The sequence below is a fragment of the Coptis chinensis genome, chromosome 2 (genome assembly GCF_015680905.1).
Source record: "Coptis chinensis isolate HL-2020 chromosome 2, ASM1568090v1, whole genome shotgun sequence".
NCBI classification, from domain to species: Eukaryota; Viridiplantae; Streptophyta; class Magnoliopsida; order Ranunculales; family Ranunculaceae; genus Coptis; species Coptis chinensis.
This window is the reverse complement of record NC_141457.1, coordinates 24,273,793-24,301,018: the sequence shown is the minus strand read 5'-3', so window position 1 is coordinate 24,301,018 and position 27,226 is coordinate 24,273,793. Positions and strand designations below refer to the sequence as shown.

Genomic DNA, 27,226 nt, shown 5'->3' with positions numbered 1-27,226 from the left:
CCCGGCCCATGAATCTATCTTCTAAAACCTTTATTAGTTAGGGCTTTATGTGACTGGACAAAAGAAAAAAGAGATGGCAGCTAATTATGCAAGAAGAACACCATTATTTGTTTCTTCATTTCTAAGTGTTGGCTGTTACACCAAATCACCTTCTTCATTTGCATCTAAATTGGGAAGCTTCGTTTCAGCTAATAGACCAACTTCTTCTCGTCTCTCTCGCCACTTGTCCAGGTTCACTTTCTTTCTCATTCATTTTCACATTTACGTGCCTTGTTCATATATGTTTCTTGTATTCAGGATTCCTGTGGAGTTGGGTGGTGTGCAGTCTTTGATGCCGTTGCACAGTGTGACTGCTTCTGTGTTGCTCACTTCAATGCTTTCCTGTAAAGGTGGAAACTGGGGATGGCTGTCAGAAGGTAATTTTCCATTTCTCCTTTGTCTTCCAATTGATTTCTGCCCTTTCATTTATTATTATTTTTTTTATTATTATTAATAATAGTTATATTTTATTATTCCATCAAATTCGTATTGTTACAATCTTACTAATTAACTAGTACTTGGCAAGATACTAAAGACTAGTTGATCCCTCAACTCACACAAACAGTTTACATAATAATAATAATATCCTCCTAGGCTCCTACCTACACGTAGAGACTCCCCTAAACCACTTCCTTAACCTCCTCCACGTTCTTATGTGTACACTTCTCATTTTTTTGAAAACTCCTCTTGTTACGTTCATTCCAGAGCACCGACACTGTTGGCTTTGGTAAAGGATCCACTTTCCACTTAACTCTAGGGGAAACGGGCTTCATTATCATGTCTCCAGCGAGGGCCTACATAATGTTTCTGGCAACACCCACACTATCGCCTTTGGTTGGCAAAGTTAATAGTAGATGTGATGTAGCTTCCCCCTTTTGTTGCTAGCTTAGGAGTCTATTTCAGGACTTTTTTTTATGTTTGCTACAAGTGCTGATTGTCTCTTTATGCTGGATTGCTGGTCCATTTTCTTTAGTTCTGACCATTGCTGCCAAGCGACCTCTTCTTGGATGTTGGCAATCATTTTATGTATCAGGCTATCACACATAGAACACAGGAAATGATTTTGGTGTGGACAATTGTAACCAGAAACACGTTTGTCTGGTGGTATTTGTTCGTACACTGGTACTTTTTCTTGTCATATGCCAATGATCTTCACTTCGTATTCTCCTCTGTATGTTCCCCGTCCCCCTCCCTATTATTGGCCAGATTAACTCCCTAGTTCCATATACATTTCGCTTATCAAGGCACTTAAACCTTTTGAAGATCTTTCCTGTCTTCATTAAACTGCTTAAGCATTTATTAGGAAAATGTTTGACGTGTCAGAGGCTCAGGACCCAAATTACTCATAAGTAGTGAAACACTTTGAAGCATATGTTGTTTTTCACATTAATGCTCAGAATAAGCCGCTAGGAGTTTCTTTGAAAGACATTTTATCGTTAAATTGCAAATGAAATTGTTAAGGTGCTGAAGTCACAACAGCTATCCCGAAATTCAAAATTTACAAGAAGCATTGATGAAAACCATGCATTTTTTTAATGAACAAGATGTTTTAGTTGTGGTGGGTAGAATAATTTATGACGTATAGAGAACTCACACTTCTACTCTTTGATCGATGAACTCATGCAATCTTAGAGAACGGGAAGTGGCGTTGGTTCGATTTATTGGAAGCTATATGCTTGCTTAGAGATAATTAGAAGTTTAAATATTGTAAGTGAAACTGTCATTTTGGCTCCCACATTCTGTGTTCAAGAGCCTAGTTTCACATTCTTGCTCCCAATTAAGAGTTCAACTTCCAAGTTCCAACCCCTAAATTAAAACTTCGTAACGCGACAACTGCGCTTTTATTTGTCCCTGGGTATGTTGGTGCAGTTCGTTTTATTTATATCTTGTGTGCATCTTTTCTACCTTCACTTCCCGTTGGTGTCTACCATCAATGTTCAGTTGGCCCCCACCCAACATGGCACGTACGGCCCCAAACACCACAAGTTTGGAGCAATACGTTGCTGACTTGTTGTAGAGACTCGTCCATGACAAGTGTTGTGAATTTTAGTGCAAATGTGTGGGGACATATTTGTTCTTGTCGGGTGTATAAACAATCACTTACCTGTGAAATGTATCCTTTACCAATTTTTTAATTTTTAGGCACAAAAAAGCTCTTGGTTCTTTATTTTTCTTGAATTTAAGGTTATGTGTATTTAGGAAGTGATATTAATAATTTTCTAAGATTTCCCTGAGTGAGCATTGTAAATTGTGAATTCGTAGATTATGCCAAGGGGCACTCATCTGTACTCTGGGCAGTTGATTCCTAGGAAGTGGAGACTCTATTAATGTAATACTGTCAGGAGGGGTTTTGCTATAGTTTTCTACTTGTTGTGCTTGTGCTAAACATGGTTAATCTGTATAGTTCTTGAGGTTGGATAAAGATGTGAAAGTTTTTCAGGCTACATGACAATTGCAAAAAAATAAAATAAAAATGAAAAATATCAGAGTAAAGTATCTAAAAGTATCCATCTTAGTAGTTCATGGGTATGCTTAGGATGGTATGCATTAGGCTTTTTTGCTTTATGTGTCTACTAAACAAAGTTCTTTTCTTGTTCTGACAGGATTCGCCACACCTCTATAGCAGGGCTACAAGGTTCTTTACCAGACTATCATGCAGGATGTAGTTTGTCCCTCCTCCATCATGGATAATAATATTTTTGGAGAACTCATATTGATGGGTTTTTGTCATTTGTACTTTTTTTTTTTTCACCTTTTATGTTCCATACAATCAGTGGATGTCCTTTTAAAGTGTTTTCACTAGATGAGATCCTATTGAAACTTTTGAAGCAAGTAATATTTTTCCATGTTTGTTATGTCAATATGTCTGTAATTTTATACATCTCCATAATTTACTTATTTCTTTACGTAGTAGAGTGTTTGAAAGAGAGAGTTTGGCAAAGAAGAGGAGAGAAAAAAAAGGAACTTGTAGGAGCATCCCAATGCAAGTCATTTTGAGGGGGGAAAAATAGCAACTTGTCATCTTTATTGAGCCAAAAACAATGGCGCAATGCCGAAGGGTGACAATGAGAGTAACACTTGATACTGTGTAGTTCATTCTGTCTCGAGTTGGTTTTTTTTTTTTTTTCAGGCGAAATGTTTCATTCCGTCCGAAATGTTTTTTATGTTTTTTAAATTCAGACGAAACGTTCAAAGTTTAAAGTCACCTCTCCATTGTGCAAACTCCTAATAGCTTCTCACCAAGAAAGTAAAAATGAAGGGAAATAGTCCTAACATAAAGTTTCCGCCGTGTCTAAGCATGTACCGGCCCATAAACAATTCCCTAAACAACACCGACCCTAGATTCCTTGGAATCATTGAATTCCTAATTAATATATATATAGTAAAAAGTGAATACTAACAAGATCGAGGAGCATCCTTATTTATCGAACAAAAAAAAACCCAAGAGGAGCAACCATGAGAAGCTGGACGACATTATTCGAAAAGACTGTTATACGCAGCGTGTCATTTGATTCATTGCCAGAAGAGATCGTGATAGAAATCCTTTCAAGACTACCAGTTAAGTCGTTATCAAGATGTAAGTGTCTATGCAAATCTTTGCTTAAACTAATTAGTAACCATTATTTTGTTCAATCGCATCTGGAGGCGTCTAAATATACCCCTAGGATCATCTTCACAACTGTTTCAGATCAATCCAAGGAACGTACTAGCTTAAGTTCGTTGGAGTATGATCAGACTACTTCTGACCACGTACCAAATAATTACTTAGTTTCACTTCAGGGTGAACTGTCAATAGCTGGCTCATGCAATGGATTGCTATGCTTGTCAGAATACCAGACCTCAATGGTTTTGTGCAACCCTGCTACCAAAGAATATATAGAAGTTCCTTTTGATATAGTTGAAGTACCTGCTGGTTACATGCGAGTGACTAATCTAGGCGTTGGTCATGTTCATACCGATCAGTACAAAGTTGTAAGGATCGATAATTATGTTACCGATCCCTCATACCACAACAATGACATTGATGATGATCTTGGTTATTATTATGTCCATGTATATACACTAGGCACCAAATGCTGGAGAAGGATTAAAAAACAATGCCATTCCGCAGTTCCTTTTAATTTGCCATATCTGAATGGAGCTCTTCATTGGGGTAATGCTGATAGACAGGATCCCCATCTGCAAGGCGTCTAGTCCCTATTCCATCACGTCCTTTGTGTTGGAATCTCTAGGAGTATTTCTAAATACTAGTTTCGGTGTCTAGTTGGTTTCTTCTTATCTATTGGTGAAACCGACTTAGAGTTTGAGGATGAGTCTTTATCTCTTTAGAGTTTGAGGATGAGTCTTTATCTCTTAGAGTTTGAAACCGACTTAGAGTGGAAGTGTGAGTCCTTATCCTATCTGGAACCGACCACCTTACCTCTATAAATACAGGACTTTGCGTCCATATAGAATAGAGGATCCCCAGAAAACAGCAACTCACACCTTCAGAGAAACAAAACTCGACCCCATCCTATTCTTCTTCTCTTCTTCTGTCAGCTGCCAGCCGCCAGAGAGAGTTATACTGCCGTTCTAGAGGGTAGTTTGTTCTAGTGCAAAGTCAAACTGCTGTTAACCATTGAATCCTGTGAGGAAGACACCACTGCTGCCTTTCTGCACCATTGGAAGGGGCGAAATCTTTCCTTAAGGGCCTAATCCGCGCCTTGGTTATTACCTGTTACTTCTGTCCTTGTCTCTTATTGTTTTCTTTATTCGGGTACAACAATCTTAAGGAAATAATTAGATGTCTACACCTGTTGACACCACGCCGATCAAAGAATCCAATTCTGGAGTCATGGAAGTTACTTCGACTATGAGAGATGTTGCACCTCTATTGAATGCTCACAACTTACCCAATGTGTCAAAGATTGAATCCTTCAACGGTTCACACTTCAAGCGATGGAGAGAAAGGGTATTCACAGCCCTAGATGTACTCAACTATGCAAAGTATCTCACTGATACAGCACCCGTGGAGGGTTCTAATGATTTCGAAAGAAATCAAGCTGCTTGGCTCAATGGGAATAAGGTATGTCGTCATGCTATTTTGAGTATCTTGTCCAATGAAATTTTTGATATTTATTGTTCAAATAAGAATGCACATGATATATGGGAGAGTTTGAACAAAAAATACATAATAAAGGATGCTGGTACTCGAAATATGCTATTGGGACTTTTCTAAAATTCCAGATGAGAGAGGATAGAGATGTCACGTCTCAAATCCATGATTTTCATGTGCTGATTAATGATTTGAAAACTGAAGGTATTGATTTACCCGAAACCTTTGTTGCTGGATGTTTGATTGAGAAACTCCCCGAGTCTTGGAAACACTATAAAAATAGTATGAAGCATAAGCGCAAGCATATGACTCTTGAGGATGTGATCATACACATTCATATAGAGGAAAAGAACAAGACTCGGGATGATGTGTTGTCTAAGGAATTCCATTCTAAAGCCAACATCATTGAAGGTAATCCCAGCAAATCTAACAAAACCTCTAAAAAGCAGAAGTACAACAAAAATAAGAATTTCAAGGTCAAAGACACTTCTTTTAAAAGGAGTGGTACTGGCAATGGAAATTGTTATGTTTGTGGTAAACCTGGACATAGGGCTTTTCAGTGCAGGCACAAGAAAGACACTGATGATCCTCCCAATGCTAATATGGTTGAGGGAGATGATATTATTGTTGTTGTGGTGTCACAAGTGTTCATGGCCACTGGGAAGAAGAACTGGGTACTAAATTTTGGTGCCACCCACCACGTCTGTGGTGATATTGAAGCCTTCTCAGACTACATACTAGTGAAAGATGAAAAGGTCTATATGGGTGACTCAAGGTCTGTTCCTGTTGAGGGAACATGCAAGATTCTTTTGAAGTTAACTTTAGGGAAAACCCTTTCACTTAGTAATGTACTGCATGTTCCTGAGATTCGCCAGAATTTGATTTCTGTGTCCTTACTGGGAAAAGCTGGGGTCAAGGTGACTTTTGAGAGTGACAAGTTCGTTCTGACAAAAAATGATGGTTTTGTTGGGAAAGGTTATTGTAATAACAGTGGTCTTTTCATGTTGAATGTACTTGACAACATTATTATTAATAAAGATGAATCTGCTTCTGCTTACTTGCTTGACTCTTTTAACATATGGCATGGTAGACTAGGACATGTGAATGTTCAGTATATGAAAAGAATGAAAGCATGTGGTTTATTGTCTGATATTTCTGATTTTTCTAATGATAAATGTGAGATATGTGTTGAGACTAAAGCCACAAAGAAACCTTGCAGAACTGTTTCTAGAGATAAAATTGGATTGCTAACTCTTATTCATACGGATTTGGATGAATTCAGAAGTACCATGTCTAGAGGGGGAAAGTTTTATTATATTACATTCATAGATGACTTCTTTTGGTACACCATGGTATATTTACTTAGAAACAAACATGAGGCAGGTGAGATGTTTCTCAAGTACAAAGTGAAGTTGAAAACCAAACTTAAGCGTGAAGATTAAAAACTTCGGTCTGATAGGGGTGGAGAATATGAGTCTAACCCCTTCCAGGACTTTTGTGACAAGAATGGCATTATTCATGAGACTACTCCACCATACTCTCCTGAGTCAAATGGAGTAGCCGATCGGAAAAACAGAACACTAAAAGAGATGATGAATGCTATGCTTGTAAGTTCTGGAGCTTCCCTGAACTTGTGGGGGGAAGCAATCCTATTTGCTTGTCATATACAAAATATGATACCCAATAAGAAAACAGGGAATAAGACACCATATGAATTATGGAAAGGTCATGTACCTAACCTGAAATACTTCAAAATGTGGGGGTGTCTTGCAAAGGTTCTAGTGAACGAACCTAAAAAGAGAAAATTGGGACCTAGAACTGTTGATTGTATGTTCATTGGTTATGCTCATAATAATGTTGCATATAGATTTTTAGTAGTAAAATCTAATAATAACATTGTCGATGCTAACACTATTATAGAGAGTAAAAATGCTGATTTCTTTGAGAATTTGTTTCCTTTGAAAATTGGCATTGAGAGGTTGGTTGCTCCTAGTGAACAACAATTAACAGATCCTGAAATTTCTGAACAAGAAATTCGGAAGAGTAAAAGAGACAGAAAATCCACCAATTTTGGTGATGACTTTTACACGTTTCTTCTTGATGATGATCCTGTGACGTATAATGAGGCAATCAGTTCTCGAGATGCACCTTTTTGGAAGGATGCTATAAACTCAGAACTAGATTCGATTATAGCTAATCACACATGAGAGATAGTTGATCTACCTCCTGGGGTGAAACCTATACGTTACAAATGGATCTTCAAAAAGAAACTGGAGCTAGATGGTTCCATTGAGAAATACAAGGTTAGACTAGTAGTCAAGGGATTCTCCCAGAAAAAAGGCATTGACTATTTTGATACTTATGCTCCTGTAACTAGGATTTCTTCTATAAGAGTTCTAATGGCTCTCGCTGCTATTCATAATTTATTTATTCATCAAATGGATGTAAAACCGCATTTTGAATGGTGATCTTGATGAAAAAATATATGATGCGACTTGAGGGTACTTATAGTACCGTGGAATGAGCAAAAAGTATGCAAATTGGTTAAGTCTTTATATGGGTTGAAACAAGCGCCAAAACAATGGCATGAAAAGTTTGATCATGTCATGATGTCTAATGGATATCACATAAATAATGCTGATAAATGTATTTACTTTAAATCTTTTGATGTGAATACATATGTGATTATCTGTCTATATGTGGATGACATGTTAATCATGAGTCCTAGCCTTGATGTTGTGAGAAACACCAAGATGTTCTTATCCTCCCAATTTGAAATGAAGGATTTGGGAGAAGCTGATGTGATTCTTGGAATCAAAATTATCAGAAATAGTGATGGCTATACGCTTTCACAAGAGCATTATGTTGAGAAGTTTTTGAAGAAGTTTAACTTTTATGATAGTAAGCTTTGTGGTTGACACCTTATGAGGCAACTAGTGAACTTCGTAAAAATGATCAACATAGTGTCTTTTCGATCTAGATATGCCCAAATTATTGGTAGTCTCATGTACTTGATGAATTGCACTAGACCTGACATTGCTTATGCAGTTAGCAGGTTAAGCAGATACACTCATTGTCCTAGCCAGGAACATTGGAGTGCGTTAGAGAGACTAGCCAAGTATTTGAGAGGAACAATAAATTATGGCATAAGTTTTAGACAAACTCCACCTGTGATAGAGGGTTATTGTGATACAAACTGGATATCTGATTCTCATGATATCAAGTCCACTAGTGGTTATATTTTCACCCTTGGTGGAGGTGCAATTGCTTGGAAATCTTCTAAGCAGACCTTGATAGCTCTTTTAACCATGGAGTCCGAGCTTATTGCTTTAGATAAAGCAAGTGCAGAGGCTGAGTGGCTTAGAAACCTCTTGGCAAATCTTCCTATTGGTACAAAACCGCCTCCAGCTGTACCTATGCATTGTGACTGTCAGGCCGCAATAGGAAAGGCAAAGAGCAAATTGTATAATGGGAAAAGTAGGCATATCCATCTGAGACTACAGTCTATAAAGCAGCTGTTGGAATTTGGAGTTGTGGCTCTAGATTATGTGAGGTCAGAGTTAAATTTGACCGATCCTCTGACAAAACCGCTTAACAGGAGACAAGTGGTTGAAACGTCGAGGGGGATGAGACTTTTGCCTTAGATAGAGGTTTTACATCGACGGCAACCCCACCTATGTGATTGGAGATCCCATGAAGTAGGTTCAAAAGGAAAAACAAGTCACCTCGTCGCTCTGGTATGCTATTGTCTTTCTTTGAGACGTCCCACCCTATGACTAGATAGCATTTTTTGTATACTTTGTATAACTTGAATTGCAATGAGAAAAGAATGAGTTATTTTACTTTTATTGGAATCCATAGTCCATTTGTTTATGAGATAGTGTATTTTAACTGCAATGTACACTTGATGGATATCCACCTACGTGAATGTAGAACTGGATCGGTTCTTATGAGTATTCAGGCAAGTACTCTAGAGCATTCATGGAACACAGGCAACGCAGGGGCCAAAAAGTACAACAACACGCTGTAACGCATATATAATGAAAGAGCAATGTGGGTGCATGTGATCTATTTTACTATAAGGGAATGTTGGTTCAAAGATTTTTTAATCCACCACTTTCACGTATTATAAGACATGTTACCCTATGACTAGTTCAAGTCCGTAAAACACCAGTATCTTATGCATTGTTTTTTCGATTCTCTCTGGCATTTCGTTAACCCATTTCTTTTGTAATATCCTATTCCAAAATAGTGGGAGATTGTTGGAATCTCTATGAGTATTTCTAAATACTAGTTTCGGTGTCTAGTTGGTTTCTTCTTATCTGTTGGTGAAACCGACTTAGAGTTTGAGGATAGGTCTTTATCTCTTTAGAGTTTGAGGATGAGTCTTTATCTCTTAGAGTTTGAAACCGACTTAGAGTGGAAGTGTGAGTCCTTATCCTATCTGGAACCGACCACCTTACCTCTATAAAGACAGGGCCTTACGTCCATATAGAGGATCCCCAGAAAACAGCAACTCACACCTTCAGAGAAACAGAACTCGACCCCATCTATTATTCTTCTTCTTCTTCTTACCGTCGGTACCGAGAGAGTTATCTTGCCGATTACAGAGGGTAGTTTGTTTCTAGTCTGAAAGTCAAACTGGCTGTTAACTATTGAATCTGTGAGGAAGACGCCATCGCTTGACTTTAAATGCCATTGGAAGGGCGAAATATTTCCTTGGGACGCTGATTAGGTTATTACCTGTTACTTCTGTCCTTGTCTCTTATTGTTTTCTTTATTCGGGTACAACACTTTGATATTAGGAGCGAAAGACTACAAGAAATACCATGGCCCGCCATTATTGAGAAAACATGTGGTCAGTTGGGGGTGTTATAGGGGTGTCTCTCAACATACTGTTTCAAAATTGACGAAGGTTTAACTGAAATCTGGCTGATGAAAGATTACGGCGTCCAAGAGTCTTGGAACCTAGTGGCCTCTATTCTTTTTCAAGTGGAGCCTATGCGTCTTATCGTACCATTTGTTGTTCGAAAGAATGGCGCAATTTTACTGGAACTTGCACACATGTGGCGGTTACGCCGTCAGCAGCGTCATAAAGATAATGATATATGTACCTTCGACCCAGTAAACAAGAGTCTTACTGAGTATGGTCACAGTATAATTAATTGGATAAATGTTTCTGAATATGTAGAGAGCCTTGTACCAATCTGTTCCTTGGCTGATGCACACACAAAAAGAAAAGGAAGAGAGCAAGATAGCAACCGGGGCGCCTAAATGTCTTCATAACGTCCTATAACGACGTCCTATTATCTGCATTATTTGCGTGCTTTATGGGAATCATGTGGGGGACATGTCAATGCTCAAGCTCGATACTTTATACAATTATTATTGTTGTTGTCTTGCTTGTTTTAGACCATTAGTTTGCTTTGTTGTCGAGCAAACCCTAGATTAAGTAAGGACCTGCGATTAGAAAGTTCTTAATTTTTCCTAAACTAAATGTCAGTACGTACACTTACTTATTTGTTTCGCCTTCATATGTAGATTTCAAAATCTTCAAACCGGTCTTTCAAGATCGATAGATAGTATGGTTTCAATAGATTTTGATGGTGTGGAATAAAAACAGTAGGGGGCTAATTGAAAAAGGAGAGGGAAGGGGGGTGGTTTCTAAATTATTAATAAAAGGGGAGCTGGTTATAATTTCAGTGAGAGAGGTACTTCTCAATTAGATAAATAGAGAGATTTGAGAGTTAGTTCCGGAAAACCCGGCTATTATAGTTTCTACATTTATTTTCTTACAGTTTTTACATTTTCATACAACTTTTGGTTTACTACATTATTCATACTCATTAATAAACAAGAATATCTTTTCGGCGATCATTGTCATAACGATCTCTAACATTACCTAGTTATATATTACATCACATACTCTGCCACTCTTGGGTTAAAATTGTGATTCTCCAAATGACTGAATTCTGTTGTAGTGAGTTCTGTCCTAATGATAGGTTACTACAAACACTTTCTAGACGCATGCTATCTTTTGATGGAGTTGCAAACCTTTCTCGGAAGGTGGACTGGGCATAAGAAGGATGAGTGGATTGAATCTACTGATGATGACTTTGCTCGGTTTATAAGGCATAAGTTTTTGTATAGAGATGGTGATCGAACAAATTGAATACCACACCCAATCATCTATTTGGAGTGGTATCAAGTGGGCATGGAATGTGCTGAAGACCAGAACTAAATGGATTGTTGGTGATGGAAGGAATACAGACTTATGGAGCGTGCAAGACATAACTGGACTAGTGAAATCTCCGTGAAACAAGGTTTACAACTCAGTAGAGATGATATAAAGAACTGCATATCCAAGGTTTGCAGTATTATAATAAATGGGAGCTGGTGTATACCGTTACAAGTGAAGAAATTATTTCAAGCTGCGGGAATAAATGTTGATATTCTACCCGAACCTGACACCAAAGAGAAGGATTATGTAGTGTGGACACCAGACGACAAAGGTAGATCACTTCTCAGTTGCATCTGCCTTTGAAACTATCAGAAAAAAAGGTAACAAGGTCTGGTGGTACTCTATGATATGGACTGATTATATCCTTCCAAGAACAGGTGCACTAGCTTGGAAACTTTGTCATCATGTTGCAGCAACCGAAGTCTCAGCTCAAAGAAAAGGTGTGAAGCTAGCATCAAGATGTCCTTGCTGCTGTAACCATGTAGAAGACATCAACCATGCATCTTCTATGGGAATGCCCTTTTGCAAGAGATCTATGGAACATTGGAACTGGATAGCAGCAAAATCTAATGTCACTGCCTCAATTCAGAATCTTCAACAGGCAAAATCAAAGCTAAGAGCCAGAAGTCCTATTATCACCTTTGGTCGGCATTGGTTGCAGGTATGGTTGGACTGTGGAAGCATAGGAATATGATGATCTTTGAAAATCAGAAACCGAACATCGCTTGGTGCAGACAACAGGTGTTCCAAAGCATTCAACAAACTGGATATCTCTCAAAGGGTACAGTGAGAGGTACATCTGACTTGAACATTCTCAAGCAATGGTGCATAAAAGCTAAGCATCCTAAGGCACCACAAATAAAAGCTTGCTACTAGGAAACTCCTATTGTGTTGGAGCATCAAGGGGGAATCCAGGAGTAGCAAAAATAGTAGCAACTTTTATAAATTCTGAAGGTGACTTTAACCTTGTGATGTGGAGGAAAATAGGAGTCAACACCAACTACAAGGCGGAGTGTACGGTGATTCTTGAGAGTTTAGAAGTGGCATTGGCTAAGGGATGGACAAGCGCATAGATTGTATCTGATTCAAGTTCAGCAGTTCAGGACTTCAAGAAAGGCAACTTACCATGGCAGATGAAACAGCGATGGAGACAATGCAAAAAGAAAATGCAAGAGTTGTCTATCACCAGTGTATGGAGAGAATCAAACACATCAGCAGACAAGGCCGCAAATTACGCGTTTCCAATGAACTGTAACAGAGTTTTCTTGGTTGAGGGTAGACCAAATTGGATTTCCAGTTGGGAAGCCCCTGCAGTGCCTAGTTACAGATTTGTAACTAGAGGAGAGATGTGCAAGTGGTTGGTAGTGATATATAGTGCCTGCCTAGTAGGGATGATATATTAACTACAATGATGCAGCCCTCACCTTTATTGATATGTTATGAAACTGTACTCACTTGTAAATATTAGACATCAATACTGTTGTAAATATAACACTGCGGAAGCAACGTTACCCACTACAATAGATCAATTTTACACAAGGATCAATCTTTCTTACTAGACAAGACTTCAACACCCTCCAAGCAATATCCCAACACTTCTCAATATCAAATAACAAACATATAAATAAGTAAAACAATTAATGTAAAAGAAGAACAAACCACAAGACGAGATATATCGTGGTTCGGCAATTTGCCTACTTCCACACTGCGAGTTCCAAACTTTACTAGATGTCCGGAGTAACAGATTACAAGTCTCTCAATCCACTCACAAAAATGAACATTCAACTCACAAAGAATTACTCTCTTATAATCTCTCTCTTTCTTGGTTTTAGAAAAGTTAGGTTTCTACAGAAAAAACCTATATTTATACTATTTCTGAAAACTTCCAAAAATGGGCAAATTTCGCTTTAAAATAACTCATGGCTGGTCGCGCAACCGACTAGGCAAAGTGGAGTGCAGGTCGCGCTTAAAACACTGGAGGTCAAAATCTCATGAGCGCGGGTCGCGCCTTGCCCAAGTGGAAACTGAGCGCAGGTCGCGTGCCCTTCATACCAGATAGAAAAAAAAAGAGTTTTCTCTACAATTCTCCACCTCGGTGAGGTTTTAACACATAAAACCAAGCCGAACACATCCAGCAAGAACACATCCATCCGAAACTTCGCAAAATCCATCCGCCCCCTAAGGACCATGCCCACAAAGGCTCTATCAAGCATGTAGGATTTGGAGCAAGTCCAAACAAGTGTTGGAACTTAACTCCGATGACAACCTTAGTCGACAAGATATCGCCAGGATTGTCATGGGTGTCCACTTTCTCAAGTGCTGCATCACCATCCTCAACGACATCCCGTATAAAATGATAACGGACATCAATATGCTTGGTCCGAGCATGATGAACTTGGTTTTTCGCCAAATGAATAGCACTCTGACTATCACAATGCAAAGCAACACTGTTCTGCTCAATACCCATATCATCCAGAAGACCACGAAGCCATAATGCCTCTTTCACTACCTCTACCACTGTCATATACTCTGCCTCAGTAGTAGATAGAGCAAATGTAGCTTGTAGCATAGACCTCCAACAAACCGGTGCACCATGCATCATAAACACATAACCAGTAGTCGATCGTCGTCTATCTAGATCACCTGCATAATCTGAATCCACATATCCACAGACATAACAAGTGCCTCCACCATAAACCAATCCTATATCCAAAGTACCCTTCAAGTACCTTAATACCCATTTCACTGCCTCCCAAAGCTGCTTCCCAGGATTAGCCATATACCTACTTACAACACTAACTGCCTGTGAAATGTCTGGGCGTGTGCACACCATAGCATACATCAAACTGCCCACTGTATTAGCATAAGGAACATGTGCCATATGTTTTTGTTCCTCCACCAAACTAGGAGATAACTTAGCTGAAAGCCTAAAATGCCCAGCCAAAGGCGTAAAACCGACTTTGCATTCTTCATACCAAAACGTGAAAGTACTTTATGAAGGTATTTCTTTTGAGATACAACTATTCGTCGATTCTGCCTATCTCTGTCAATCTCCATACCCAGTATCTTCTTGGCTCCACCTAAGTCTTTCATCTCAAACTCAGAGCTAAGTTGAGATTTCAACTTGTCTATCTCCACCATGCTTTTGGAAACAATAAGCATGTCATCCACATAAAGTAGGAGATAGATGAAGTCATTACCACGAAGCCTACGAAAATAAATACAACAATCATACTTACTTCGGGTGTACTCATGTTGCATCATGAACGTGTCAAAGCGCTTGTACCATTGCCTGGGCGATTGTTTTAACCCGTACAGTGACCGATTTAATTTGCATACATGATCTTCTTTCTCAGCAACGACAAACCCTTCAGGTTGTCTCATATAGATCTCTTCTTCCAAGTCCCCATGCAAGAAAGCAGTTTTCACATCAAGTTGCTTTAACTCCAAGTTGAAGTGAGCAACTAAACTCAATAACACACGAATGGACATATGTTTGACCACTGGGGAAAATACCTTATTGTAGTCGACTCCTTCCTTCTGTGAAAAACCCTTTGCTACCACTCTTGTCGCTTGTACCCAGTACTGTCAAACTCAGGAAGGACCTCTTTCTTTCTGAACACCCATTTACTGCCGATAGTCCGTTTGCCCTTTGGCAATAAAACTAGGTCCCATGTGTGATTTTTATCAAGAGATTCCATCTATGTTTGCATATCTACCAACCAATCTCTGTAATGAGCATCTCTAACAGCTTCCTTGAAGCTATCTGGCTCATTATCTTCGATATTCAGTGCATATGCCACTAAATCCACCTGACCATAGTGTTTCACCGGCTTCTCGTGTCCATACTTGTGCACTTCTTTAACTTGTCTCTGTGGCTTAGGGTCAGCCACTATAAGTTGCGGATGCTCTTGCTCTTCTTCCTATTCCTGTGTGGTTCCATGATTTGGTACCTCATCATGATCTAACCAACCATCCTCGCGATCGGATAACTCAAGCTCAGTAGCTTGAACTTATATAAACTCACCATTCTGCCCAGCTACTTCCGGCTTACTAAAAGATAACACGGAAGTCTCATCAAAGGTAACATCTCTGTAGACCAGGAACTTGTGGTCTTCTAGACACCACAATCTGTATCTCTTTACCCCATTTGCGAAGCCTAAGAATATGGCCTTCTTAGCTCTAGGATCTAGCTTGCTTTCCCTCACATGGTAGTAAGCTGTCGATCCAAACACTCGTAAAATACTATAATTAGCTGGGTTACCTGACCACACCTCATAAGGTGTCCTCCAATCTATAGCTGGTACTGGTGACCTATTGTACAGATAACACGCATTACACCATAACAGGCTATTTGCAACGGCAAAAAACCGTTGCGAATAATTTTCGCAACGCTTTTTAAGCGTTGCAAATAGGGCGTGGGTAAAGTGTTGGAAATTTTTGCAATGGTTAAAAAGCGTTGCAAACAAAATTTTCCAACGGTTATTAACCGTTGCAGAGTGACAATTACTAACGGTTAAAAAGCGTTGCAAACCAAATTTTCCAACGGTTATTAAACGTTGCAGAGTGACTATTACTAACGGTTAAAAAGCGTTGCGTAGTTTGATTTGTAACGATTATTGATGATGTTTTAATATTTAATTTTTGCTTTACAACGGTTTACAACCGTTACTAATGTGTTGATATAGTAAAAAAAAAAAAATCATTTTTTTCATGCCCTAAACTTGCACCTCCTGGTTTCATATAGAAGCAAATAAAATTACCAATATTTTTTCACACCATTTGACAAGTAAAATAAACACAAGAAACGCATGAAAAAAAATATTATATTCATTGAATCATATATATAACTTCAAAAGAGTTTTGAGGATTACAAATTCAGATTTACTAAGAGTTACAAATTTCTATACGATTTTCCTAGCAATTCCGAATCTTCAAAATGCAATAACAAGCATTAGATTTTTTTGATGGCTTCACTCAATATAAATCCTAGTGCCGCTCCACAAAGCCCATCTAATTCCAAAAAAATCACAAAACAAATAATGAACTCAGAAAAACAATCATACTAATTAAATTCATGCAATTAATTAAATACTTTATATTAATTACTTGACCACCCCTCAAAGATAAACCATTTGTTATCTACTCCCATATCTCGACGACATAAACAATGATTACATAAAATCGGTGCATAAAAAGAAAACCTTGTAGTAACTTGATGAGTTGAAAATTGAGAAAATAGAGAGTGGGGTTTAAGTTTTTACCTTAACGAGGAGCTTGAAGTGAGCATGACTCATCAGATTGGGAAGCAATTCTTTTGGCCTTCTTGTTTTTCCTTTTATAAAATCGATACCCTACACAATACACCGAACGACAACAAAATGATCTATCAAGCTAAGAAAAAACTTGCACGAGTGATAGGTTTTACATGTAAAGGGTCCTGTACCCATGACTCAAAAATAGATTTCCGAAAGTCCACATAAATATATTATGAATTAGCTCACTTATGCAAATCTCATCAGATATACAAATGAACCTAATTCAATAGCAATTCACATACAGGACCTTTATCGATCGAAAAAGAAAAACTAACGAGTAAATAGGAGATTACCAATCAAAGGATCATTTCCCTTAGAAAAGTCCTTCATGCCCTCCTAATATAAGAATTCCCATGCAACTTCTCCGCAAACGTTCTTGAGGATGTCAAAAGTTTCCCATACCTACCTATATATGATTCCTATCTCTTGAGAATTGCACTAAAATGTGGCTTTCAGTGGTGCAAATTCCCTCATGCAATCAAACACACCCTAGTTCTCAAGCCACTTTATAAACAAATTAGGAGTGAAGGACACAAAAGCAAATAGATTCCTATATCAACGACTCATTGTATATTTAGAACATACCACTTTTTACCTTCAAACATAACTTCTCACAAGTCATATCTAGCCAAAAGAAAGACTTAACCATTGAATATCACCAAGTAACCAACGGTGATTAATATTTGAAGGAATAATTAGTGTTGATGCAAATGATGAATAAACTTTTCTATAAATCACCATATTTATATTATATTTTGATACACGGCTTTAAACTACCGATGTGGGACTATTTATCTCAACACGCCCCCTCATGTGTGGCGAGACTTGACCCTAAAACATAGACTTTTATTCTAATGTGTGACATGGAGCATTTAGCAAACATAGCATGCTCTCATACCATACAAACTTTGGAGCAACCAACTGAAAACCGATTGGAAATGAGTGGAAAGGCCCCAGGATTTATACCAATTGTTTATCTCACAACAGTTTGAAATGGAAGTTCTAAAATTCTTGTCATATACAGCAAAACAGGACATAACTTCCAATATTTCTTAAAGTATTCAAATGTATCAGGGCATAACTTACATAAGCAAAGCAAATAGACTCGTACTAAGAGAAATTTAATAAAGTAATTATAATAATGAAAAAAAAGGGTGAGAAAGAGAGACCTTGAACTAGTGGTCCGTTGTTCGCAATAACTTTCCTCCGACTTCGACGCCAAAAGTGTTGGCAATATTGGGTTCACAATTGCCATTCAAGAGGAGATTGCTAGGCTTTAAGTCCCCTCGTGAAGAACAACGGCTCAATGCATGTATTTCAACCCACAGAGGATCTCATACACAAAATACTGCACAAAGCGTAGAGATCACACAAATTCGTTAATTTCATTACAATATACAATTTTTTTTTCTTGTCGATCGAAATCAAGAACCACAAGAAGACAATAAATTAAGTAACTTCGGACAAACAAAACAGAATATTCAATTATGTGTCTCGGTGTCCGAGTCCAAACCACGATGCATCCAGGGCAGTCATACATATCAAACGCTGGCTAATGTGAAAGGGAGTTTGAGTGTAGTTGTTCGAGGCCGGTCAGTTCGTTGGGACCTCATCATAAGGTAAACAACATTACATTACAGATTCAAATAAAGGAGAGGGAAAGCTGCTACTAAAGCACGCTACCGTGGACTGCCGGTATCGTCAAATAGTAACCAACAAAAAGCCCCTACCTAGTCCTTTCCTAGTCCAGGACCTAGGAAACTAAACAGTAAACAAGAACTACTCCTAGTTAACTCAGTGTTAAGATAGCTTGGAACCTGTAAAATTCAACCGCTCTTTGTCAACTCCTTTTGTAATCTAATATGCTCCTTTGGGATAAAACAAAGAATCATTAAACCTCATACTCTAGCTCGTAGCGATCCCATACAAGAGTACTCACTTTAGTTAGACCTTTAGGCAGGTGTAAAATAACCATGTAATTAATTTTATATATCTACCTTACTGCATAAGGGTTCTTTTTTGCTTTCCAATATTCACTAGAGCCACCACTACTACAGAATAACAACTTAAATGGATTTACGAATCTGCGCGCTCAATATCACAGACATGTGCTTGTGCGAATCTGTGCGCTCAATAGCTTCATCACTAGGCAGACCCTAACAATATAAATAAACATGATAAGAGCTAACAGATTAGCTAGGATGAAAGAAATTAATCAAAACAGGAGCATTTGTATCATGGTTTGATGACTAAATCTCACAAGATAGTGAAAGAGGTAAAAGAGGCTTTGTTCATTTGGCTAGTGCGTGTGCAAGCTTTCGGAGAGTGGGCTTTACGAACTTTATGTGTAATTGTGATAAACTTGTAATTTGAGGGACATGTCTTATCATGGCTAGTAACATCTTGCTACACACAATCATCATTTGCAACTTCTATCAAGTTGCAACTTGATTTCCGAAGGAGTTCAATTGAACTTTACCAAGAAAAAAAAAGAAAACAAAAAACTACAACCAGAGTGGACTGGAGGCAAATACAACACGATCACTAAAATAGAACAAAAACAAGTTCACATGTAACTTAGGGGGTGAGAAGGCCAAGACACCTGTCAAATGGTTTCCTTCCTGTTAGAAGCTCCAAAAGCAACACACCAAAGGCATAGATATCACTCTCCAGTTGATCTACTCCGGGTTGGCTATTTTCTCGAGCAAAGTAGCCCGTGCAACTAATAGCCAGCTCAGAAGCCTGCGATGCAAACATATGCTAATCACTGAGATGGGCAAGCTTATATACCGCCTTTTATTTTGTATACAACTTGATTAGGATATGATTTATGTTCAAATTGCTTACCTTAAGCTTAACACTATTGCTTGTGAGAGACCTCAAAATAGCTAGCCCACAGTCGCAGAGATGAGGCTATGTATTTTGTTTTCATACAACTTTATGAAAACAATAAAAAGCCTTAATTTGTTTCACAAACACTCACATACTGCAAATTCAATAATCAATGGTTAATTTACTACTAGTAATGCATGAGGCCCATGCTTCATCAATAAAGAATGACTCATATGGCTCTAACAAATATCAATAACAAGTGAAACTTACCTAATCCATGACATATCCCATAGCCAGAGAACGAAAAATATTTACAACACTTGATCTTTGTTCAAGAAGTGAACTGGGAAATATATGCATTGGATCTTCTTTAGGAGCCTTTCGATCCCCCATGGGCCTATCGATTATAGAGGCAACACAAAAGAGTCCTCCAACATTGGGAACTCAAAGAACCAAAAAGCCCACAAGAAACGGATGCTTCACCATTGGGAAAACCATAGCTCCGCACTCATGTATAACTTGAACCTATAAAATAATAATCTCGGATAGTAATGAGATGGGAGAAGAAACAAACAAAGATAGTAGTAGTAACCTATTTATTTGAAAGGGTAGCTTCACCACCACGTAAAATTTGTTGGAACAAAAAATGACCAATCAAAACAACAATGTCCGCTCCTTGAGCCCCGAACAAAAGGTAACTCGCCAAAGCTCTAATCAGTCCATAACAACCACAATCACAATCGCAGAGATATTTCAGAAGTTAGATTAACTTACACATTTAAACCGGGAGGACCTTTTCTTAAAAGTGGCTCATAACAAACCGGGCATGCAAACAAATTGAATCCTAGAGAATCGCTCTCCGAATGCTAGAATTTGAAATGCAAATACAAAACCATATCACTTCACATAATAATCGTCACATAATACCGCATATATAAAGATAAACAAAAGATCATTTGCAGTTAAAGCATCAACAAAATAAAAACATATTCCTCTAACTTTTGAACCAAGCTGGGATTCTGCAATTCAAACAAAAAAAGAAGTGGTTATTTATGGGTCATAAGTCGAGAACAAAAGTATGACAAAATCACAAGGATCTTTTAATAACCTGTCAATGAGTAGGAAGCATCAGGAGACCCAGCTTCAACAAGGTTCCACCATTCTCCCTCCTCCTTTATCCGGGCTTGGGACCGGCAGCGCAAAGACTTTCATTACTTTGCACTGGCGGAGTTAAAAACGGGGTTGTTATCTCTTCAACTTGCAAAAAACATAAAAACTTTCATAATATAACATTCAGACAATAAACATTCTTATAAACCATCTAGCCATCATACCATCATAACAAGCTATAGTGCACAAGTTCGTTATGTCATTCTTACATCTTGCAAAAGGCTCTTACCATTACTAAAACAGTGAAGATTAATACCACCACCCCTTTGCCTCGAAAGCTAGCAGTGAAGATTCGATCACCCTAAAACAATTCTCGTGCTTTAGGACCGGAATCAGGGCGTGATACTGTCCCCACTAAGGTTTCTTAGTCATAGTCGAAAAATAAATAAGATTATTGCCCCTTCCTTTAGTTGTTGAGACACCACCCTCGCAAATTAGCACAGATATGAGATGCCCGGTAGCGGATCAATGCAAAACGGTAACTCATGGGATGCTTATCTTTGCCTAATCTGTAGTTGGTGTTTCCTACTCCTCTCTTTCGGTGTGGTAAAAGCACATCTATCGTTCATAGTGGATCTCCCCGACGCCTCTACCGTTACCACCCCTTTAGAACCGCCCCTCGGTCTGGCTAAGCGTCACTACGATTGTCGCCGTTCCATTCCAAGTCCTCCCGCTTTGGGGACTCCCATGAAAGATATGAATCTACTAAATTTGACCCTTATACCTTGCCTACGGGGGCGTTGCACTTGACGCTTTCATTGCCTATCAAGACTCTCTACGACAGAGCAACCGGCGATCTGGCGCTTTTTCGTAGTTGTTCAGAGTCTCGCAATGATTCTGTTTCATCGGATTTCACTTCAACTTACCCTCGTGCTAGCCCAAGAACTGGTGGAATTGAACCAATATCTAGTGGAACCTCTTTGGCAACAACGTATACTTATTATACTGGAATCCGTAGTTCACTTGGATGCCTTTATTCAATTGGATGCCTCAGTCTCGCTAGCGTCACTACGATTGTCAAACACATTCGTTAAAAGTAACCAAGAAATTATGATATAATTCTAAACACAAACCACAAACAAAAACTCTTCTTCAAAAATTCAAAATTTCCAACAATTCTCACACACACATAGATAAAAAAAAAAATCATACCTTTCAAATAAAATTTTACAATAATGTACGTACCTCGTGCTTTTCTCTGGATTCCAACTGAAACCAATGAACAACAACTAGTAAATTCCCAATAATCAACAAAACCCGATCTTGTTTCTGCAAGAATCAAGACAAAATATATACTGGATTGGTTTGTAAACAGGATTGGATCGAGATGATAATTAGATCGAGATGATAATATTAAACTGGATTGGATTGAGATGATGATTTTGAGGAAAAAAGAATTTCAATTTTAGGCTCTTGAAATGCGGCGGTGAGAGAGAGCGAGAGGAGAGAAAAAAGTTATGTTTTATATTTCGACCAAAATAATAGAGCACGATTTTTTTTGTTTCCTTCTTTCGCGAAATTTTCGAGTTTTTAATTTGTAACACTTTTCCAACGATTTTTAAGCGTTGGCAATTAAATCTCGGAAAATTCACCCAAATAAAGCAACGCTTTACAACATTACCAACGCTTATTTAACGTTGGCAACTTGCTAATGGTAAATAACCGTTGCAAAGCAAAAAAAGTGCATGTTGCAAATATCCTATTATGGTGTAGTGACGCCATGGACATTGCATCTGCCCAATACTCTTTGCCTAGACTGGCATTAGATAACAAACATCTTGCTCTTTCAAGCAAGGTTCTATTCATCCTTTCTGCCATTCCATTCTGCTGTGGCGTGCCCCTGACTGTCAAGTGTCTGGCAATTCCCTGTTACGCACAGAACTCTTTGAAAGGTCCATAGGTATACTCAGTACCATTGTCAGACTGTAATGTCTTTACCTACCTATCTGTGCGATTCTCAACCCTTGTTTTCCACTTCTTAAATGTCTCAAACACTTCATCTTTCGATTTCATCATATACACCCACACATAGCGAGTATGATCATCAATAAATGAGACATAATAGCGGTTACCTCCCTTGGAAGCCACCCTGGAGGGTCCCCAAACATCCGTATGCACATAGTCAAGGATGTCTGTTGTCGTGTGCTTGCTTGACTTAAACTTGACTCTGCACTGCTTTCCATAGACGCAATGCTCACAACTTGATTATGTCTTGGCTATTAGAATTTGAAGATGACGCAATGCATATGTTTATACTTGGCTATTAGAATTTGAAGAAGCTATTAGATGCTCATAGCTTTCTGGCAAGGAGAATATTAAACATGCCGCTTGATTCTCATCATCCATCTTCATACCAACATTCAAATAATCTGTTAGACGTTGATGGAACTCACTAACGTGCTCTTGCATCGTTGAACCATCGACCATCATGTACCGATAAAGACGCTTCTTAAGGTACATCTTGTTCGTCATGCTCTTTGTCATATACATAGACTCTAGTTTAAGCCAAATATCGGCAACGGTATTTTCTCCCATCACACTATACATGACCTCATTAGCAAGACATAACCGGATTAATGAACAAGCCTGAAGATCTAACTCTTCCCAATCATCATTACTCATATTCGCCACATTATATTTAATCCCCTTTAAAGCCTTGTGCAAACCTTGTTGGATGTGGATGTCCTTTACTTGGACTTGCCAAATCCCAAAGTTATTCTTTCCATTAAACTTCTCTACTTCAAATCTTGCGTTTGATATCTTGGGAGCCATATTTCAAGTTACACACAATAACCCAAAACAAAAAACAATTCACTTCGGAATTTAATCGAACACCTTGTCTACACAAATTTCGAGCACTAAACTCAAAATCCTAGGTCGTATACCTACGCTTTGATACCAATTGTTGTGAATATAACACTGTGGAAACAACGTTACCCACTACAATAGATCAATCCTACACAAGGAATCAATCCTTCTTATTAGACAAGACTTCAACACCCTCCAAGCAATATCCCAACACTTCTCAATATAATAACAAACATATAAAGTAAAACAATTAATATAAAAGAAGAACAAATCACAAGACGAGATATATTGTGGTTCGGCAATTTGCCTACTTCCACACTGCGAGTTCCAAGCTTTACTAGATGTCCGGAGTAACAGATTACAAGTCTCTCAATCCACTCACAAAGAATGAACATTCAACTCACAAAGAATTGCTCTTTTATAATCTCTCTCTTTTTTGGTTTTGGAAAAGTTAGGTTTTTACAGAAAAAACCCTATATTTATACTATTTCCGAAAACTTCCAAAAATGGGCAAATTCGTGCTGAAATAACTCATGAGCGCGGGTCGCGCCCTCGACCAGACAAAGTGGAGCGCAGGTCGCGCTTAAAACATTGGAGGTCAAATCTCATGAGCGTGGGTCGCGCCTTGCCCAAGTAGAAACTGAGCGCAGGTGGCGCCATTCATACCAGATAGAAAAAAAACGGAGTTTTCTCTACAAATACAATTTTGCTTACCTTTTGCAAATAAAGAGGCTTTTGACGGAGTTTTAATAGACATACAAAATTAAGTATATCAACTTGCCATAGCAAGAAGACAAAAGATGCAAGGGCAAATCAATGGGGCAATCTTGATATCATTTTCTTAACATGCAATGAGCATCTTCCATATAAATGGAGCTGGGTTGTCAGGTATGCTCTTCAGTTATATAGAGTGTTTTTAGCTATTCTTGGGGTCTGCCTGAGGGACGAGCTTAGGGTTGGGTACCGTCCAGTTTATTGCCGAAGGCCTAAACCATTTTGGGCAATGAACATGACAACCTGTAACGTTACCTACATCACCTTAACCGATCAACTTAGTCAAGCATCCATAACGACTACATCACATACTCTGCCACTCCTGGGTTAAAGGTGTTTCTCCAGATGACCGAATTCTAATCTAATGGGCGGTAGTGTACTACAAACAGTACAGGATGCTATTCTCGATTCTAATCTTGCAATGAAGAGTACGTGTAAGACTTTTGAAAGACAGCCGCACACTTAGTTTCTTAATTCAATTGTACTTCATATTCTCAGCTGGCTTGACAACTGAGTAAAGCATTTTCTCATTTGTAATTTTTTTTTCCACCTTTTACGTTCCATACAATCAGTGGATGTCCTTTTTAAAGAAAGTAATATTTTTCCATGTTTGTTACGTCATCTGGCATCACCGAAGTTTCTAATAATCCGCGTGCCGATATTTGGACCGAAATAGAATTAAAGCCCAATTCTAAAAGTCGAAATCGAGTTGAAGTCTCCTTCCTCGCTCATAGTCTCTAGGGTTTCAATCCATGGACTCACTAGTTGAAACCTATGATGATTCACCACCTCCAGTCCATCTTCTCCCCTCTAAAACCTCCGCCCCAAAAATAGACGACACAACATACGCCTTAGCAAATTTATCCGAAAACAAACCAATCGATCCATCTCAACGTGTTATAACCTACAATCCTACATACGATCAGCTCTGGGCACCAATATATGGTCCAGCTCATCCTTATGCTAAAGACGGGATAGCTCAAGGTATGAGAAATCATAAATTAGGATTTGTTGAGAATGCCGCCATAGAGCCTTTTTTATTTGATGAACAGTATAATACTTTTCATAAATATGGCTACGTTGCTGACCCCTCTGCTATGTCCGGTGATAATATGGTTGGTGATATGGAGAAGATGAAAGAGAATGATGGGATTTCGGTTTATAATATATCCCAGAGTGAGCAGAAGAGAAGGAAGATTGAGAAGAAGAAGGAGTTGAAACAAGGGGATATGGATGAGGATTTCGATTTGGAGGGTGTGGACAATCCGGCCACCGAGGAGTGGTTGAAGAAGAATAGGAAGAGTCCTTGGTCGGGGAAGAAAGAAGGACTTGTCGTGGAGTTGACGGAAGAGCAGAAGAAGTACGCCGAGGAGTATGCGATTAAGAAAGCGGAGAAAGAGAAAGGTGGGGAGAGAGATAAAGGTGAAGCTGTCATTGATAAGAGTATGTTTCATGGGAAGGAGGAAAAGGATTATCAGGGGAGATCGTGGATTGCTGCGCCGAAAGATGCTAAGGCGGCCAATGAGAAGTGTTATATTCCGAAAAGGAAGATACATACTTGGAGTGGACATACTAAGGGTGTTTCGGCCATTAGGTTCTTTCCTAAGCATGGGCATTTATTGCTTTCTGCAGGTATGGATTCGAAAGTCAAGATTTGGGATGTTTTTAATTCGGGTAAATGTATGAGGACTTATATGGGACATGGGAAGGCTGTTAGGGATATATCGTTTTCTAATGACGGTACTAAGTTTTTGAGTGCTGGTTATGATAAGAATATTAAGTATTGGGATACGGAGACTGGACAGGTAATCTCGAGTTTTTCTACTGGGAAAATTCCATATGTTGTTAAGCTCAACCCTGATGACGATAAGCAGAATATATTACTAGCGGGTATGAGTGATAAGAAGATTGTTCAGTGGGATATGAACTCAGGGCAGATTACACAGGAATATGATCAGCATTTAGGAGCAGTTAATACAATCACATTTGTGGATGATAATAGGAGATTTGTTACATCCAGTGATGATAAGTCTCTCCGTGTATGGGAATTCGGCATCCCTGTTGTTATCAAGTACATTAGCGAGCCTCATATGCACTCCATGCCAGCTATTTCGCTTCACCCCAATTCAAATTGGCTAGCAGCACAGAGTTTAGACAATCAGATTCTTATCTACAGCACAAGGGACAGATTCCAGCTCAATAAGAAGAAGAGGTTTGCCGGTCATATAGTCGCCGGGTATGCTTGCCAGGTCAATTTCTCTCCTGATGGACAATATGTCATGTCAGGAGATGGCGAGGGGAATTGCTGGTATTGGAATTGGAAGACATGCAAAGTCTCCCGGAAACTTAGATGTCATGATGGCGTTTGCATCGGGTGTGAGTGGCATCCTTTGGAGCAGAGTAAAGTGGCAACTTGCGGCTGGGATGGCATGATTCACTACTGGGATTAACTTAACACTCTAGCATGGTCTTATACCTGTTTCTCTGCTTTGCTTGGTTATGTTAATCTCTATGTTGCATTATCTTTGTAGTTTATGTTCTATAAATTCTTCAAATTTTGAAGTAATCACTTTAATTATTAATGACGTCGTTTGTCAGCAACGAAAGAGTAACATTATTATAATTTTCGCCCAAATGTTAAGTATCATATATTTGTTTGCTATTGACTTACTTAACTAGGCAGTCTATGCTTTATTAACTTTTGTTCGGATGCCAATCTTGAAGAGTAGTTTCGTTTCTGCAAATAGCATGCATGTTATAGTAAACTATTTTTGTACTGGAGACAGCGTAATAGTCAATAGTCAATACTCTATTTAGCATGGACACTTCATACTCTTATAAAAATCTGTGTCCTTCACACGAACTCATGGAACTCGTGTTGGACACAGGGACACATTATGCCTACGATTTCAAACTAGGGTTTCTTATAAAACCTAAAAGACTAATAAC

At 38.6% G+C, this 27,226-nt stretch overlaps 3 protein-coding genes and 1 long non-coding RNA gene across 4 annotated transcripts; 3 read left to right on the top strand and 1 right to left on the bottom strand.

Moving 5' to 3' along the window:
• Positions 1-21: 21 nt before the first annotated feature.
• On the top strand, positions 22-2,894 carry LOC147515477 (uncharacterized). Its single transcript, XM_086587778.1, has 3 exons — positions 22-231; positions 298-416; positions 2,643-2,894. Exons 1-3 carry the CDS (start codon positions 74-76, stop codon positions 2,660-2,662), a joined length of 297 nt encoding a protein of 98 aa, XP_086443904.1. The 5' UTR covers positions 22-73; the 3' UTR covers positions 2,663-2,894.
• A 601-nt stretch (positions 2,895-3,495) lies between these two features.
• Positions 3,496-4,233, top strand: LOC147515476 (F-box protein At3g07870-like). The gene is made up of 2 exons (XM_086592928.1): positions 3,496-3,616; positions 3,728-4,233. The coding sequence occupies exons 1-2, from the start codon at positions 3,496-3,498 to the stop codon at positions 4,231-4,233; spliced, it is 627 nt and encodes a 208-aa protein (XP_086449054.1).
• An 11,957-nt stretch (positions 4,234-16,190) lies between these two features.
• On the bottom strand, positions 16,191-17,816 carry LOC147515475 (uncharacterized). The gene is made up of 3 exons (XR_015213444.1): positions 17,729-17,816; positions 16,640-16,940; positions 16,191-16,388 (listed from the first exon to the last, which is right to left on the bottom strand). It is a non-coding gene; the product is annotated as an uncharacterized LOC147515475 (long non-coding RNA).
• A 6,447-nt stretch (positions 17,817-24,263) lies between these two features.
• On the top strand, positions 24,264-26,883 carry LOC147515474 (uncharacterized). The gene has a single exon (XM_086587768.1). The coding sequence runs from the start codon at positions 25,030-25,032 to the stop codon at positions 26,725-26,727; it is 1,698 nt and encodes a 565-aa protein (XP_086443894.1). The 5' UTR covers positions 24,264-25,029; the 3' UTR covers positions 26,728-26,883.
• The last annotated feature ends 343 nt before the right edge of the window (positions 26,884-27,226 follow it).